The sequence below is a fragment of the Hetaerina americana genome, unplaced genomic scaffold (assembly GCF_022747635.1).
Source record: "Hetaerina americana unplaced genomic scaffold, ioHetAmer1.1.p SCAF_12, whole genome shotgun sequence".
Classification (NCBI taxonomy): Eukaryota; Metazoa; Arthropoda; class Insecta; order Odonata; family Calopterygidae; genus Hetaerina; species Hetaerina americana.
Window position 1 is genome coordinate 20,040,550 of NW_027286292.1, and position 19,530 is coordinate 20,060,079.

At 37.6% G+C, this 19,530-nt stretch overlaps 1 protein-coding gene across 2 annotated transcripts in view; it reads left to right on the top strand.

Moving 5' to 3' along the window:
* LOC139685886 (SET and MYND domain-containing protein 4-like) overlaps positions 1 to 19,530 on the top strand; it is a 70,262-nt gene that overhangs the window by 38,429 nt on the left and 12,303 nt on the right. For both annotated transcript variants that reach the window (XM_071583014.1, XM_071583015.1), the window contains exon 4: positions 3,988 to 4,559. In XM_071583014.1, the coding sequence (XP_071439115.1) occupies positions 3,988 to 4,559 (572 nt within the window). The remainder of the gene's footprint in view (positions 1 to 3,987; positions 4,560 to 19,530) is intronic.

Genomic DNA, 19,530 nt, shown 5'->3' on the forward strand with positions numbered 1-19,530 from the left:
CTCCCATTTAACTAATGTCTTTTTCGCCATTTCATTTTTTCCCGGCTCTTTTATGTTTTGTTTTCATGATTCTATGTTTATTTGTGTCTCTCAATATCAAATGAGCTTTAAGGCCAATTCGATATTCCCCTTGTCAGAGGCCATGATTTTGCTCCTGCTTCTTTGAAGGTCAGCTATTTTTAGTGAATGTAGCAGTAGGAAGTGCAGAACATTTGTTATATTTCCTTTTCAGTGCGCAGAAAATGCGGAACTATGGTGAGTATTGGAGATTTTTTTTTAAATTTATAAAACAAAAACTGAATGAATAAAACAATTCGTTGATGTCTAAGTATGCTTCAATACCACATTTCTGAAGATTGATTTTAGAATGTAATCCATTTTATGTTGCAAGAACCCTTCAACCGGAGAATACAACTCGTTATTAACCCTGTAAGAAAAATATTTATGGGGACAGAAGTAATTACTGTTTACTAAATGAACAAATATCATGGATATTATGAAGTAAAACAATGTTAAATAAACGCCAATGGCTAAAATACATGGTTTTAATGTCTTTATGTGATGTATTCATGGCTCATGTTTGTTGGCAAAAATATTATACTTTATTTAAGGGTGACTCATTGTATATTAATGGCAAAGTAAGTAGATTAAGTCACATAAAAAGTTGAATATAACAAATATATACAATGAATTTATGAAGAAATGCGTGAAATCAACGTACCCGGTTATGGTGTTGGAAACAGACCACTTGAGCAGCGTCATCTTTAAAGAAAATGGAAGCATTTTTGACGGCATAATAGCATGACATTTCCTTTTCCTTATCGAGGTAAAATAAAACGATAGAATAGGTTCAGAAATCCAGCTTTAAAGTCTTCGAATCCCCTTAAGGAATACAGATGAGAGGCCGGCCATGGAGCCGGTCCGTCGTTGAAAAATGCGTCTTTAGAATTATTCAGGAGACCGCTGTTTTTCTACTCTCATTTTAAGTCGAAATAAATTTGGACTTGTTATCCCTCTGGACATCAATCCGCACATATTAAGGACCACGGAATTTATGCCGAAATATGTTCGAGCTCTCATACCAGACAGCAGGATCCCGAGACATGCTTCATTTATAAACATGTAATCTGGGAGCGTAAGGCATTGGATGGTGGGGTCTCACCGATTTTTAAAAAGGTTGGTCCTGAGCATTAAGTAAGAAAATTCCTCCCTATTTCTATGTTCGTAAATATAATCTAGCGATGAAAATTATTTTCCAAATTACCAGCTTTTGGCGAGATAATAAATGAAACAAAAATATTTAGAAGCTCTTTGTTTACCATCCAAGATTAATGGAAATATTTCCATAAATTAGCATAACACATTTGAACAAAAGCCAGATCAGAACCCGCCTTCTTTGAAACGTTTCCCTACTTACCGTCCGCAATGATGTAGCCTTCTGAATTGTTATTTCCATTTCAGCTTGTAAGAAAAAATACAAGGTAGCCTTCCTTTGAGGCGGGAATCAGTGTCGTCCTTTTATAAAACCAATTTCAATAGTTGGAATATATTTTGACTGTGTGTATGATTTGCTAGCAGATCTGCTGCGTAATGATTATTTTTTTACTTCCAGAAAAGTGACGGTTGCAAGTAATAAAGTCTGCCTACAAGTGCATGTTGAAACCTTATAATATATTTTACACAAATTGATTTAATGTATGATACACCATAGTTTCCTTTTCACACAAGGACCAGACTGCTCGTCTGTGCCAAGTAGCCCATTAGCTGTTGAAATGGAGGCCAATTGTACCTTCGAAGACTGACGACACTTGCCTTTCCGTGGCATTGGACGAATATGAACAATTTTGCTTTGCACTATACTTAAACCATGGAATCTTTTTCCTCCCACATTTCCATTATCTCCTTCAGACACAATTTAGAAAGAAAAGGGTCTTATTTATGTCACATGAACCATGCGGGCTTAATATTTATTCGGCAGCAAGCAACAAGAGTTTACATTTCACACCCTCTCGGGTGGGTGGGAAAATAATGTGGTATATTATTTTTCGAATTGACAAAAGCTCACACTCAAAAGTTTGTACTCTGATACAGCTATAATTAGAAGGAGCAAAGTCGTAAAGTCCCGCAAAATGGACTGACTACCCTTGGCGAAGCACGAGTATCTAAGGTCATAATGACTATACATTTGATAAAATAAAAAAATAATTTAAATATTCATGTTTGTATGTAATATAAAAAATGAGACGAAATAAACCCTAATATTGAAAGAAAAGGATTGACTTCGCTTCAGGTTCACAAAAAAAAAGAATTAATGTTGAAACATCGTACTCTTTTGGTATTCATAACAGAGCTTACACCCGGTAGCCTCATCTAATATATTAAGAAGAAAGAATGTTTTTACATTATACTATGAATCGTAGCGCTACTTATTATTAAAGTAAAAAGAATGTTATAATCTTGATTATATTTTCTCTTCGTTTGAAAAATATAAGGATTAGAATATGCTAAAGAAAATCTTACGCAAGCATATTTTTGAGTTTGTAACGGATACGAGTAATGACCTAGCTATCAATGGGTTTTCCCCTACTTAGCCCTCAATCCAAAGGGAGAATTTACATTTCATCGAAACGAATTTTAATATCGTTTTCATCACATAAACTTTTGAAGCTACTTACTGTTTAAATTAATAACTTAATCAATTATATTCCACGAATCATTCTTCTCTCAGCAATAATTCTCTTACTCCAAGGCAAATAAATTTTAATACTTAATGTTTTCATCCCTAATAAAGTAAACGTGAAAATATTATACGAAAAGATAGCGTTTTACCCATCTGACTCCCTCGTGCATTAAACTTAACCTCAGAATTTTAACTATTATTAAAATCCCCAAAATAATTAATGTAGTTTGTCATGTTGTCAAAAGGCCAGCAGTGTAAACATTAAAACTTTTTCAATATTTACACCACTGGCCTAATAAAAAGCCTAATATAACTTAATATTCTCCAATTAGTTGATCCTTTACTTTCCACTACTTATCATTCTTCACCACTTACCCACAAGCCTACACCGAAGGATTCACAACCTAGTCGAATTCCCTGATTTCCTTTTTCTTTTCTTTTATACTTTGGCCAACAGTAATCTTTCCCTCCGTATTCTACGGACTGCTCCGTTAAACATTTTAAATGCCTCTTTATTCACATCCATACCCAGCGTCACCATAATCAGTTATGGCTTCCTTTTGAATTATTCTTTTTCAAACGCATCCTTTATTTGATCGCAATCAGCTAACGTAGATGGAAGGAGTGAGTTCGGAGGCTTACTTCAAAGGGTTTCAGAAGAAGGTTACCGTTCACAGGGTCGATCATATTAATTGAGAGAGGATCGAGATTAGATCAAATCGCTCACACTTAATGGCCGCGAATGATATTTCGTAGAAATCAATGTGTGTCCACAATGTATGCTGCAGCTTGTCTAATGTATTTTTATTTGTCATATGTTACAGAGAATAAATTCTGCGGGACATAAATTCCTACTGCAACCAATGATCTAATCCTATTTATTCGCGTCACTAATTGAGTAAAATTATATTTACTATTATTTTACGATTGTGTTTTTCAATCTTTCTTCAGCAATGTCATTTTGTTGCATTCAAACTGTATAATATTTTACCAACTAAGCCACAGAAATACATACAAAGTTTAGTTTGATAGGTGAGGAGGATAAATTTCATTTAATACTAGCCCTATACTGCCTAAAAATCCTATACCACGTGTGAAATTGACACACAGTTATAGCTGAGGCTGCTCTTTTCCTCTTTGCTGCCTGAGGTTTCCCACGAGGATCTAGTGCACCATAAAAATCAAATGTTTGGTGAAAAATCCAAAATCAAATGAGGGTCACTGGGGGTCAAACCTAGAAGTGTTAATGCACATCATATGCTCAATATAATTCAAGTAGAATGATTAATTCATAATTTCACTTTTAGGTTTGCTACTGTAAGCCATCATGCAGGGACCAATCCTGGATAAATTACCACCAATTCGAGTGCTCCATCTTGAGTCACTTCTATGATTCCAATGAGCTCAGCGGGATGGCCTTGTTGGCATACAGAACTGTGATAACGGGGGGTTTCGAATCTCTGTCTACCCTCCGGATGTCGCCGGCGACACCTTCACCAACGACACCCTTCCGCTCGCTCGACTATGGATCAGTGTACTGGCAAGAGACTCATTCATCGGACAGGACGGCTGAAGACTTGCTGAAGAAAACTCTGACGTCAGCCTTCCTGCTCCGCTGCCTACAGAAGACTGGCTTTATTGCGAAGCCATCAGAGGTCGGGAGGGAGAAACCAAACGAAGAAGAGCTTCTGATGGGCACCGCTTTGCTCCGCCACTTGCAAAGCTGCTCGTGCAACGCTTACGAAATTACGGAGACCCTGATTGGCGGCGGGAAGGGGATAAGACATGCCGAGCCTCTGGAACTCGGTGGTGCTGTTTACCCTACGGTCAGCCTGATCAACCACTGTTGCAGTGGAAATTTAGCACGGCATTCGGTCAAGTAAGAACACATGAGTTAATGTTTGAGTTTCATTTGTGTGATTTATGTATGCCTACTGCCTTGTGTTTTCACGGCGTAATTCTAGGTGGGGGCATGAGTTTATCCAGAGGGGAGAATATTGGATAGATCATCATACCAGAGTTGTAACACTCACAAATGTAATTGAAGGACATTAATTTTTTTAGTGCAGTGTAGACGGCTTATTCTGGTATACATATAGGCAATCGGTTTTTTCTGCCATTCAATGAATTTGAACTGCCTCGCTAAAACGAAGATAATACGTACTTCACTAGTTGACATTTAGAAATGTTACATCCCATTTATTGGAGAAAAGTATCTGAAAATCTTACTAAGTGACTGAAAAGCTCTTTTTTAATCAAGCAGAATATTTAATGAATTTAAAAATATCCAAAGTAATGAAATATATGTTTAAATAGACTGGAGAATTAAAAAAAAATTATACGCACATTGAAATTAAAAGATGCCTGATTTCAAATCCAACTTTAGCAAAGACAATAGGCTAATTAAAAACACCGACCTGAACATAATCAATTCTTTTTTGCAAATGAGGTTAGGATAGGTAAAAAATGATTGATGACTCTAAACGTGAAAGAGAAGAGAAATAATTCTTTAAGTATATTCAAATGCATTGCTCTTCCAGAGGGCATTTTTGTTTATTCAAACAGGTGGTTAGGTATCGAGAAAAGGGGCGACAACCTTTCTCCTAAAATATTTTGATAAAATAAATAGCATTTGGCATATTTTAGAGTAATTCGACGGGAAGAGATAATTGAAGTTCTGACCAAAATTCACTTAAACGGCGTCAATTATATGTTGTATCTCGCAATATGAAAACTAATGGTTGATATAAAATATGTAATGGAGAATTTGAGTTTCTTACGGTCATTTTAAAGCTACCCATTCTAAATATTTTTTTCTTCAGCCGTTAAGAGTTTAAACTGGGGTCCCCCCAGGGAAGTCTAATAGGGCCGCTTCTTCTATTCTTAACATAGAATAATGACTTTAGCTCGCACATTATTAGCAATCTCAGATTATTTTCTGTCAGCATGGTGGCGTACAGGGAAAAAAGGGGCCAAACAGATTTCGAACTACTCTATAGTGGCCTAGGCACAATATCGGATTCGTGAAAGGAATAGGGATTAGTACTTAACTTAGACAAAGCACAGTTTTGAAACTTTAGAACAAATAAAGAGGCAAACGGGACATAAATTATGAAAAAGAGGGGTCGCCAGGTCTCTTTTCTCTACCATTTCTCCTTTCCCACCCATCCCTAACGGCTCAAATGACCTTGAGTGTCGGCCACCTACCCTAAAACTGTTGCTACTAGATACAAATACTCGTTCAACCATGAATCGTAATAGTAAGAGACAAATTCACTATTGAAATGTTAAATAAATTTAATTTATAAGTCAGGACGAGATTAAACTTTGCGTAGACATAAGGTATATTCGTTGGTGCATATGTATGTTAGTTGATAGTATATATATTTGCATGCTTGTAAATTATCAAAGTTTTGTTTATATGTATATATATATATATATATATATATAGTATATATATATATATATATATATATATATATATACAAACATACATACATAAAAAACATACGAGTTAATGGGTGTAAATTGGAATGAATTTGTGAACATTGCATGGGGTTTTATTCTCTTTGACGGGTGGTGACCTAACACCCACAGCCACACGCTCTTGCGGCGGCTTGCGGGGTACTATGTAGATGTAGAATCCTCCACGGCTAAAGGAAAAGTTATTTCATATAGGTCGTTTAAAGATAATATACGATATTTAGGTTAGATCAAATAAAATATACTACAATCGAAAATTGTCAAATATATAAGCTGTTGAATAGGTATCCAACATTTATATTGCAAAATATTCGCATTTCGGTGTCTAGGTACTTATTGAAATGTAATGAAATAATTGACTTCGTAATTCCACACACCAAAAGTGTGTGGAATTACGAAGTCAATTATTTCATTACATTTCGATATGTTATGCAAATTCCATAAAGTTACGCCTAAGACAACAAACTTTGTCTAGGTACTTTGCATAGATCACCTGGTATGGTAAAAACGTTCTAATTGCTAACGTAATAACCCCGCGGAAGAGGAATTAGCTCTTTTTACTTGCTGAGGTTGTATTTTTAGGTTTTTATTTTACTTAAACTTTGGAAAACTTTCCAAAACTGATAGGCAGTTTGTTCCAAAAGATAATAGGGATAACTACATGGGACACAGTTAGTCCAAATTTCAATAACCTTGCACACCTTAACTTTCTGTATTATCAAAATTGTACTAAATTAGCCAGAGGATCGAACCTTAGCCGGGTGACGCATTAGATTTGGTAAGATTGACCTATTAATATAGGAGCATGGGAATCTTGCATGGTACCTGCTATGTTAAATATGTCCAAGAAAAGGACGAGAGTGGTAAATTACATATTTTTGAGACATCAGGATGTTCTCCGTATGTAAAACAAAGTGCAAGGGTTAAGACATTTTAAAATTAGGAAGCATTTTAAGATGTTAAGCTTCAAAAGTATTATTAAAGCAATTGCGAAGCCATAGTGTCGGATCCGGATTCTTAATGGGAAGGCTAAGTTTCATGTCAGGAATTTCGAGTTGGTGTCTCATAGATTTTTGGAACTTCCAATGAAGCCACAATTAGAATAGCTTCTATAATGAGTACAAATGGATCAGTCGATAGCAAGACAGTAACCATGAATCATATATTAGGCAGCATTAGGGATATCTTAAATAAATGTGACCCTTGTGAAAGAAGTAGAACTAAAGAGGCATTGAATGCTTGGGTTTACGAGTACATAGGAATATGCGTCTTAGAATAAGGTGTAGAAACTCTTTTTAACTCCCCACTATAGGAACAACCTATTTTGTGGTATTTTATAGAATGATGAATATGAAAAGGGCAACTCTGTGGATGAAGTGAGGATTGCGGGCTCAGAATACATTGTTTAAGCCTAAATATATTAATTATTTAACACGAAATAGGGCGTGATCCCTAGAGCGCAATTAATTTCGTTTTATATGACATGGGATTGAGGGCGTAATTGAAGGAAAGGATAATAATGAGATGATATTAGTGAGGAAAACCTGCTAAGTATATCGGTCATTCAAAATTTGCACATTGCATATTTATAATAACGATTACTCGCTAGCTATTTTTGTGACAATCTATCCAGTGCAATGTTTTAAATTATGTTGTGCCATGTTAACTAAAACATTTAAATCGTTTACGTTGGAAGCATATCCAAAAGTACGGTCCAAATCCTGATATTGATGGTCAGATAAATACATTTTCGATGAGTGTAGAAAATTCAAAATATAAATTTTCCTCAGGCAAAACTTTAGAATGATACATCGCATAAGGACGCACAATTTTTTACCTACTTCCTAGAAGTTTACATGCATCCGAATAATACTCTTAAGATGAATCTCACACTCTCTTATCTTAGCTTAGTGTTATATTTGCAATGAATTAAAATAAAAACCTATTTTCAGAACTTTTACTTAAATTATTTTAATATTCACATGGAAAAAATAAGACGAGATTGCTAACAAAATAAGTGTATCTCAATGCCCAAGTTAAAGTGAAATTAATGGACATAAGTATTCAATTGCATTAAATGTCAAAGTTACGTTAAATGCACTCCTTGTCATTAATTCTATGAATGGTAAAATAAGTTTAGTCACATGCATCGCCTTCTCACTTAGCCAATGGAATCGAAGCCATTATCTGCTTCTGTCAGATAATCTATCCGCTTAAGATGGACTTTAAACTGGCGTCACAAATTGGCGGCTCTTGAGCAAAGGATTCGAAAACTCCTCTGACCCTCAATCAAAATCATGAGCTTGTGACTGTAGTAAAATACGCAATTCCTTCGCTTCAACGTGTCTAGTAAACTCCCGATGTAATTTATTTCCATTGCCGCAGAGTAACAGCTTTGTCGGGTTAAGTTAATCGCTCCTGCAAGGAATCGGCTTTAATCTCCTTGAGGAAGACGCCACACTTTTCCCAATAATTTATCGCCAAATGCAAGAAGCGTGGGGGAAAATAGAGTTTTAACGACGAAGAGAGCTGCTCTTATCTGGTGTCACATCCCTACTGCAGTGCCGCGTTTATCTCGTGCAAACTCATAAAAGCCCTGAAAACTACACGTAGGAATTTCAGCGCTATTTCATCGATTTTCTCCTATTGTTATTGGTTTATGCAGGAGATAACTCCTTTCTCTTCGCTGAGAGGCGTAGTCTTCCCGGTAGTCTCTTACTGCATTAACCTGTGAACTTACTATGCCATCCATTGAAATGCTTTTGATACGGCGCTACAGTGCTTAATTGGAAGCTAAAATTGTTCACCCTGTGGAGGCGGAAGTGACACCACTATTTACCTCAACAAATATTAATTCCATGTAATCATAATTATTCTACTGATATTACACATTTAAACAACGGAGTTATCCTATCGCCGAGAGATCAAAATTATAATGTCACTATTTCTTATGAAAAGAAATTTGTGAGCGGTAAATTTCGAAAGACATTTTGAATCAAATTAAATAATAATGGATATTTGCGTCGCCGACAATTTATTTTATAATCATGATGAACGAATCACACAAACGTGATGCTTTCATATTATTAAGGTTTTGGGTCAAACATTCGAACGGTTGCAGTCCAAGAACCATAACTTAAGCCTCTTTACGAGGTATGCATACGCCTCTTTATGTGGTATATATATATACATACGAGGGTCATCCGGAAAGTAGTACCCGTTCGTGCCGCATGAAGTGCTGACGACGCGAGTAGCCGCTGGACGAGGTCAGATAGCTTCAGTGGCTTGTCTGCCTTCTCTGAGCCAAGTTGCGTGACGCTAGCATTGCCTGTGTTGTTTCTGTGATTGTTTACAATGTTTAAAAAAATTGAGAACGCCGCCAGTTGTGAAGTGAGGGCAGTGATTAAATTCCTCAATGCAAGAAACGTTCGCCCATGTGATATTCATCGCCAATTAAAGGAGGTGTATGGAGACAATGTAATGGACGAGTCGTCTGTTCGGCGGTGGTGTCGCAACTTCAACATGGGGAGGGGGAACACACACGACGATGAGCGTTCGGGGAGACCGTCTGTCATTACAGACCAACTGGTGAGCTCAGTTGACGAATTCGTGAGGAACGATCGGCGCGTCACAATTGATGACATCTGTGAGCATTTTCCCAATGTTTCTCGAACAATTGTTCATGAAATTGTTAAACACCATCTGCATTATGCAAAAATTTGTGCAAGATGGGTCCCTCGCGTATCTCAATGAGCTGGCGGCGAAGGACTATGCAGCAGGAATACAGAAACTTGTCACACGTTATGACAAATGCCTTAATTTGCTTGGAGATTATGTTGAGAAGTAGTTTAAAGTATCCTCTTTCAAATAAAATTTTTTATGTTTGTTAATATTTACTTTTGTGTCTTTATTTCACGAACGGGTACTACTTTCCGGATGACCCTCGTATGTATGTATATATATATATATATATATATATATATATATATATATATATATATATATATATATATATATATATATATATATATATAGAAATACATATATATATATATATAAGCATGCATTTGTTTATTTATATTTATGCACAAATAATCAGACAAAAATAAACGAAACACTCATAGAAGATTTTTAAAATTTTCGGTGGATGCCCAGCCACCATTTTTATAGAAAGAAGTTAACTGGAAGTTAAGGGAAGAGCAAAGAAAGGGGATTTTTGCAGTATAGGGTGGGAAAAACTTTTAGGTATTAATGAGGGGATGGGTTATGGGCACATCGGGACGAGCGCTAATGGATATCGGTTCTAAGAGGGGTAGAGGTTCGTGGGAATCGGTCGTGCATGGGGATCGTGGGCTGGGGTTCATTGATTCGTCGCAATTAAATTATTCCGGGGCACATGCACGATTGCCGAGCCAAATTCATGCTTCTCCCAAAGTGTTTAGTTGAAGAATCGTAGCTGTGAGGGGAGGGGTAGGGTATAGAAACATTGTCGCCAATCATCAAAACTTTTGCTGTGAGAGAAGGCGTGTTTAGGAGCTGGGAGGCATGTAAGACAGGAAAGAAAGATTACAAAATCTTCTGTGATTGTGATTCGAGACTCTAGAGGAGTGGTGCATTGACCAATATAACAGTAAGGAATAAAAAGAGACGTTTCAGGCGTGATATGGTGGAATATCACGATTAATTAAAAATAGCAATTTTCCACAAAAATAAAGTTTAATACGACCGGTTTCAATGTTACTACATCATCATCAGGTGATGATGATGTAGTAACACTGAAACCGGTCGCATTAAAATTTATTTTTGTGGAAAATTGCTATTTTTAATTAATAACAGTAAGGGATATGCTAAGGAAAGATATAACGTCGCTATAAATTCTAGATGAGGTGGGAAGTATGGGAGAAGAAACAGAAGGTTATTTTGGAGAGGATAAGATTGGTGAGACTTGAACGTGGCCTTAGACAATTGTGTGGAGTCGGCGTGTCTTCGGATGTGTAATGCTTTGAAGGATGTAAAATTATATTCTAAAGATTTTCGAGATGTCCTGAGGTAGCTGAAGGAAACTTTATAAGGGGAGTAGGTCAGCAGTGGTTTAAAAAGTTGGCTTCGAAAGGGAAAATATCTTCAATAAAGGCTTTATGGAAATGCACCACGGGGAAGTCTTTGGTGCAGATAGTAAAACTACTTACTAGATATTGTGGTTGCTCGGTGAGACGCGAGTGTACGTTGATTTCATTGTTGAGAGAGGGTTATTTGTTATCGCGTCGGAGAAGAGAGACAGGTAGCCAGAAAGAAAACTCTTAAGGGCATCAGGCTTGTTACAAATGCGGTGTCCTCAGATGGAAAGGTAGCATGGCGGTTTAGTGCATGCTATTTGGCAAATATTGAAATGTAATTGCCGTTGCGTGAATTGAATCAATTTGCACCGAGGTCTGAAATTTTCCCCAAGAAAGGAAAATACTAACATGTATATCGGTGATCTGTAGAGTGTGTATTTAGAAAGGAAATTAAGTCTTGATGGGCATCTGTGCCATGCTTCCAGTGGAGGAAAATATCATTTACACACCTAAGTCATAGGAGGAATTACAGTGGGCGGTTGTGAGGAGGCGTTTCTTCCCGGTGGCGAGCTAGAGATCGGGTCATGAGGGCATGAATATACTTGCCATAGCGCTACCTTATGACTGGAGGTAGAGGCTGTTGCTAATAGAAAACAAGCCACGTGTAATTGGAACCGGGGCAATTGGTAACAGGATTAAACTAACGGAAATTGGAAAGATGTAAGAGGTTAGTGGAAGAAACATGTGGAAGAGGGACCTCACTGAGGATATATCGAAGGAAAAAGAGGCCCTCGGTGTTGGAGATGGAGGTGTGAAGGGATGTAACGTCGACGGTGGTCATTATGATTTTTAAGGAGAGAACTTGAACAGAGTCGAATAAGAAAGTGAGATATATCTTTAACGAAAGGAAGCTAGGATTGAACAAAAGTTGATGGTCAAAAAGAATAAAGACTGAAAAGCGTTCTGTTGGAGAGTTACGAGATGGTAGCTCAAGAGTCCCCAATTTGATTGGTGTGGCTGATGGCGGGAGGGCTGAAATAATGAATACTATGCAGCAATTGCCTAAACTTTCGCTGTCCGTAGCTCCATGTCTGAGAACTGGGAGGGAGGCGGATGGGGAGAATAGGTTACAGGATGTTATGTGGTGGTTGATTCTAATAATAAGGGGCATGGTGCACTGGCCAATATAAAAAGCTTAGCAGGGGATATATTGTAGGAGGTAGATGATAATTTTAGAAATGCAGAAAGAAGTAGGGAGGGACGGGAGATATTTGAGCAGTTGTTGTTGCGGAATGGAATTTGTTACAAGGATGGAGCAAGTTTTGCATCTAGCACGATTGCATGGATTTTTAATTGATTGATTGAATGGATTTTGGAATATTAGAAATATTTGCTGGACGTTTAAATGTTATAGTTAGGCATTTCGTGAGTAGCTTGGCGGTGGCTTAGTTTTCAGAGAGAATTGAAATCTCTAATAATTGGAACTCTAAGTTTAATTTTCAGGGTCTGCACGACAGGGAAGTAAGTTATGCAGATGTATAGGCAGTCATATTTCTTCTCAAAGGATAATATAGGGATTATTATTTTTAAGCATTTTTAGCACCCTGCAAGCCACTGCCAGGGTGTGTGGCAGGTGGTGAATACACACCAGACTAATTTTGACCCTGATATTTTTATCCCTACCACGTTTAGTCAACATTATTCTGAACCCTTATCGTTCGTGGAAAAAATTACATTTTAAATCAGTCTATTCTACCCTATGATATTATTTTATTGTATGATATTACATGTTCAAAATCATTGCTAAAGAGACATTTCCAGTTTATGCAAGATAATTTAACCTTCGCTCCGTTAGTGATTCACACCCCAGCTCTTCTAATAATTTTGATGCGCTACATATTTTATCATAAAAACGTTTTGCAAGTCTGGCTCCTCTACGCTGCACGGGATCCAATTCGGCAATCAATCCAACTATACCATAGCAGTGTATTCTAAACGAGGCCTAACCAGTGAAGATAACATTTCTCTTTAGTCTTTTCACATTTACCCAGTACTCTTCCAATAAATCCTAACTTATAGCTAGCTTGTCCGCATATTCATCGTATTACCCAAATTCATACCCATGCATGCCAAAACAAGTTTCACCTAAATGCATACACTTTTGATAATCTCGTGTAGTATTTTTTTGTCAAGTAAAAAGTACGAGAGAAGGGAAATTAAAAAATTCTCAGTACAATGTTACCTGCCTTTCATTGCTGTTTTCCAACGTCTCCTTTCATCCCTAGCCCCTCTCTGTGGGGGGGGGGGGCGCCTCATGCCCTCCGCTACCTACAGCGGTTTTTTACTTTCCCTACCCGTCCCTTGAGAGGCGGAGACTATGAGTTTAATGTCCAAGTGATAGTAGATTTTCCTACTCTTAGTTTTCAGTTCTGCATGACCTTTCTTGTTATGGTAGAGAACTGTCGTATAAATGGTTGTTGTTATTTTTTATTGCCTCTTTTCGTATAACGAATAACCAATTATTAGGTACTCTAACCCATATTTTGAATTGTGTTTTCCTCATGCTCGGAAAGAAGTTTGCACGTTATTTTATTGATTTTTACTGACAATTTTTCCCTTTCTTCTTCCTCTCCCATAAGCCTCCCTTATCACCTACTCTTCCCTCCTAGTGCTTGCACCCTCTGCCACACACCTTTTGATGGATAGTGAAGTTTTAATGTCGATGGCAATGAGTTTCACTCAGGAGAGGTCGTGGGTGAGGGTAACTCCTAAGTATTCAATCAAGTCTACACATTCCATTTTCGTGATCCTGATCCAGTAGGCGCACGGGAGGGAATTGCTCTGCTTCCTAGAATTCATCACCACGCACTTTTTTAAGTTTAAATCTAATTATCAGGTGTCGCACCAGCGTTTTATTGCATTTAGGTCATTTGATGAGCAGCTGTGTCCAGAGGATTACGGATAAACCTCTGCATCATCGGCAAATAAACGTATCTTACTAGTGATTACGGAGTCAATGTCGTTAACGTAAGGTAGGAATAAAATATTTCCGATAACACTTCCCTGGGGAAAACCTGAAGTGACTTCTACTGTATTTGAGCTAACTTTATTCATGACTACCCTTTGTACCCGACCATTCAAAAAACCTTTAACCCAACCGAGGAAATTTCTATCCACACCATTATATTATAGCTTTGTGAGAAGTTTACTATGAGGTACTTTGTCGAAGGATTTCTTGAAAATCTAGAAAAACCGCTTCCACTGGAACATTGCTCTCTCCTGTAGTAGGATTTCATGTATCATGGACCAAGAATGTAAGTTTTGTCTCAACAAATCTACCCTTTTAGAAACAAGGCTGATTTTTCAGCAACCACTCCTTAATATTAAGGTGTCTCATGATCGTTATACCTACTATAGGTCCCATGATTTTAAATTACAAGGTTGTGAGGGATAATGTCTGAAATTGATGTGTCCCTCTTTGTCTTCATTTTTAAAAATTGGGGTTAAATTAGCCGTTTTACAATCACCGGTAACCTTGTGGTTTACTAGCGACTTCTTAGATATGATTTCTAGATACGGTGCCATATCCGGTGTCAGTTCCTTACGCATCCGAGCAGGTATTTAATCGGGCCGGTAGAATTTATTAGGCTTAATATTTTTCAGCAAACATTATATTCTATAATACGAGATTTCAATTTTAGACAACGGGTGGCGGGTACAAATTGGTAAGCTATCGGGGACATTCGCTGAAAAATTGGTGAAGAAGTTTTGAAAGAAGAAATTCAATAAGTTGGCCTTTCCCATACTTCTAGTTAATCTTTTGCCTTAATTGTTTTTGAGAGAATTAACTAGAGACTTATTTCCCTGAGCCTCTCTGACGCACGACCAAATTGCTGACGGATTTTCTGTGATATTTTCTGCTGAGATTTTCCTTTTTAATTCGCTTAACGCGTTCCGAAATTCCTTCTTGGAATTCGTCCCAGATATTTTATGATCATTGTTTATCTCATTCCTTTGGTCGCTACAGATATGATCCGTCGATTTTTCATCTTGGTTTGACATAGCCTTAGACGTCACAATGATTTTCTAAAATCCTCTTTCAACCTTTAAAGTTCCGTTTTATCTTTTATAAATTTACTGGTGATAAACTTGTTGACTGCTGAGCGCGTAAAGTCACGGAATAGATTACTCGTATCCAGAGAATTAGAGTGTTTACTATATTTCTTGCAATTAGCAAATTGATTTGTTAGCACGCATTTAAGGCCATTACAGTTCCCTTCTTTAAATAAGTAAAATTTTCTTTCAGGTTTTTATTTCATGATTGGAAATATATGATTTCGGTTCGCGGGGCACCTAAAAGCCGGTAAGGTGGTTTGGATATTACTGGCCTCTTGTTGGCGTACAAGTTGGTATTCTATAAAGCCCTCCATCTTATCTTCCGGCTAAAATTGATAGTATCAGTAAGAATGGTGACTTGGTTGATTTTGGGGATTGGAGGAAAAGAAAGGTCTTAAATTAAAAGTATTTTTTTGCGAGAAGTAAATGGGATTCAAACAAAAGTTAAGATTTTTAATCGGGAGTGTGATCAAAGGGATCCGTAGTTTAGTTAAGTGTGGGTGGACAATCTTCCAGTTAAGGAGTACATATTGGAGGAAAACCAGACGATGGGGGCGGTAAGCAGAAAAGGGTTCGCACAGTCAGGTTTGTATAGGTGTAGGGGCAAAGAAGGAGGGTTGGGGGTCGATACACGCAGTGGTAACGATAAACCGTAAGGTAGAATATAAAGATAGTGTATATCAATACAGCACTAACAAATAACTATACTGAAACACCCAAAAAAAAGAAACTCACAAGTTTCCGAATTTTCGATGGTCAAACAAACTTTCTCAAGGGAAAAAAGGATTTAAGAATTTTTTAAGGAGAAGGAATATTTGATTTACTGCTGCTATCTTGATGTACATTATATATATATATATATATATATATATATATATATATATATATATATATATATATATATATATATATATATATATACCATAAACACAGTAATCAACCCTAAGGTCGGTTTGGTAGTTGATGGTAGAATTCTAGCCTGATGCTACGATGCTACAGTATTAAGCCCGACGGCGTGTAAAATTCACATATAGGTTGGGGGGACAGTTCCTTTCCCTGTGCCGGTTATGGTTTCCCTGTTATTTGCCTGTTTCGTAGATTTCGAAAAAGCGTTTGATAGAGTTAATTGAGAAAAACCAATGAGTATATTGAAGGAAATAGGAATGGATTGGAGGAAAAGGACGCTAATCCAAAACTTGTACATTTCTCAGACTGCTCAGGTGCGAGAGGAGAACGGGAAGTCCGGATGGGCAGTGTTAGGAAGGGGTGTAAGGCAGGGTTGTCCATTATCACCATTGCTGTTCAACCTGTATGCAGAGGAAATGATTAAAGAGGCATGGGAAGAACTGGAGGTAGGAATGAAAGTGGGCAGGGGATTCGTAAAATCATTTAGTTTCGCTGATGACCAAGCTTTAGTTTGTCAGTCAGCCAAGGGGTTGCAAGCATTGCTGGGTGAATTGAAAATTCAGTGCGACAGGTATGGGATGAAAATCAATATTAATAAAACAAAGGTTATGGGTTTTCTATAAAGAAAAAGGCTAACCTAGACAATAAAATAGTAGGGCAAAAACTATAGCGGTTAGAACAGTTTACGTATCTCGGAAGTGTTTTGGACCGACACGGTCAAAGTAGTAGGAACATAAGGAGAAAAATTGCGCTAAGCAAAGAGGCTTTACAAGGAGGGGGGTTGATGACAGGGACCGAGGCTTTTGAAATGTGTTTGTGGAGCAGAATGGAGAAGGTTAAATGGACCGAGAAGAAAACAAATGAGGTAGTTCTTGGTACGGTGGGCGAAGAGAGGGGTTTGTTGGGATTAATCCTATGAAGGCAGGAAAAATGGATGAGGGGCATATTGACCGGCAGCGGGATGCTGAAGACTGTAATTGTGGGGAGAATGTTAGGCAAACGAGGTAAGGGAAGGATCAGAATAGGGATGTTGGACGGGATGAAGGGAGGAAGGAAGTACTCAGAGATGAAGAGGGACCTGATATAGAGTAGGATGCTGGATTTTGTGTTTTGTTAGGAGTCATAAAATATTTTATTTATTAGCTGTGTCCATCCAAAAACCTACCTTAACTGGTAGATTACCTAATAAATATAAAATATAGAATTATATGTCACGACAGCAACGGCGTGTGAAATTCACTCACCAGGGTAAGGAGGGCCACTTCCTTTCCCTATGCCGGTTATGGTTTCCCAGGAAGATATGGTACCCGAAAAAGGACTTAGAGGGCGTGGAACTGCAAGTGCCCAGAGACTTACCCATGAGTCGGACCCGGGACCCGGACCCGGGTCAGTAGTCCAACGCTCTTCCCTTAACGCTCTCTCATAATATATGTATATATATATATATATATATATATATATATATATATATATATATACATATAATGGGTCGCGGTAGTCCAGTGGGTAGAGCGTTGACTGCTGACCGGAGGGTCCCGGGGTCGATTTCCGGGCAAGGCACTCTGGACACCTGCAGCTCCACCCAAGCTATGTGATTTTTCGGGTACCGGGTCTTTTTGGGAAACCATAACCGGCATAGGGAAAGGAACTGACCCCCATACCCTGATGTGTGAATTTCACACGCCGTCGGGCTTAGTACTGGGTGAACTCTACCATGAACTACCAAACAGACCTTAGGGTTGATTGCTGTGTTTATGGTTTATATATATATATATATATATATATATATATATATATATATATATATATATATATATATATATATATATATATATATATATATATGTTGCTATTAAGTAATCTACTGGATAAGGTAGGTGCTAAATATATACAACTACCAAATAAGTATTTGTTTTTCCTAGCAAAACACAACATTGATGGTCGTCCACTTCTCGGTTCTTCATCGGTCGAAGTTTTTCCAGACTGGAAGTAGTTGTAGTGACGCAAACCCTGTGCGCCACTGAAAGATTTATCTCCATATGCCTGGTGGATCTTTGCATAAGTTTCAGTTTCACCTGTTACGAGGTTAAAATAAAATTCAAAGCACACGTGCCGCTTCTCTAACATCTTTATTACATTTTCACCGATATAAGAATTTCTATACCAAGCATTTGCAAGCTCAGAAAAAGTCGCTATTCTTTGTGGACTAGTGAGGATAGGGTCACTAGCAAGTTGGTGATTTACTTCTTTCGGATGCCATTAGAAGGTGAAATCTCGCTGATTGTGATCCGTTAAGCAGTTTGCACTTATAAAGACCATTTTCACCTTTTTCTTTACAGATTTTGCACATACATACATATATATATATATATATATATATATATATATATATATTTATCTAAATATATATGTTTATACATATATATTTACTTATGCGTATATGCATATATATATACGTTTGTTAATTTTTTACATTTATATACGTATATGTATATAGATATACATATATATACGTATATATATATATATATATATATATATATATATATATATATATATATATATATATATATATATAAAATGTATAACACTTAGCACTAGTGGATACAGACAAAACACAGAAACACACAAAAAAGAGCCAAATGAGGGTCTATCTCCTTCAGACCTGGACCTCCTCTCCCCTCCCCACCCACGCACCCCTCATTTCTATATCCTTCCAAAGATTCACAAGCCTGGGAATCCTGGTCGTCCGATTTTATCCTCCCGTCACTCCCCAACGGAAAGAATCTCTGCATTTGCAGACCACTATCTCCAACCGATAGTCCATTCCCTACCGTCACACAGCAAAGATTCGTACCATTTCCTGGAAAGGCTAAAATCAACCTCCCACCCTCCAGATACCGAGATTATTATGGCCACTATAGATGCAACATCCCTATACACATCGATTCCCCACTCAGAAGGTCTCTCCTCTCTCAAACATTACCTCTCCCAACGCCCTGTGCCACACATACCCAGCACAGATTTTCTCCTTAGTCTTCCCGAGTTCATCCTCACCCGCAACTCCTTTTCCTTTAACGATAAATTCTTCTTACAAATCAAGGGCTGTGTAATGGGTAGCAGGTTCAGCCCTTCCTATGCAAACCTCTTTCTTGGTTTCGCAGAGAAGAAATTCCTGTCAAAACAACCACTGAAACCTCTATTGTGGCTCAGATACATCGATGATATCTTCCTCCTCTGGCCACATGGTACCGATTCCCTGAAAGCTTTCATTTCCGACCTTCCTCC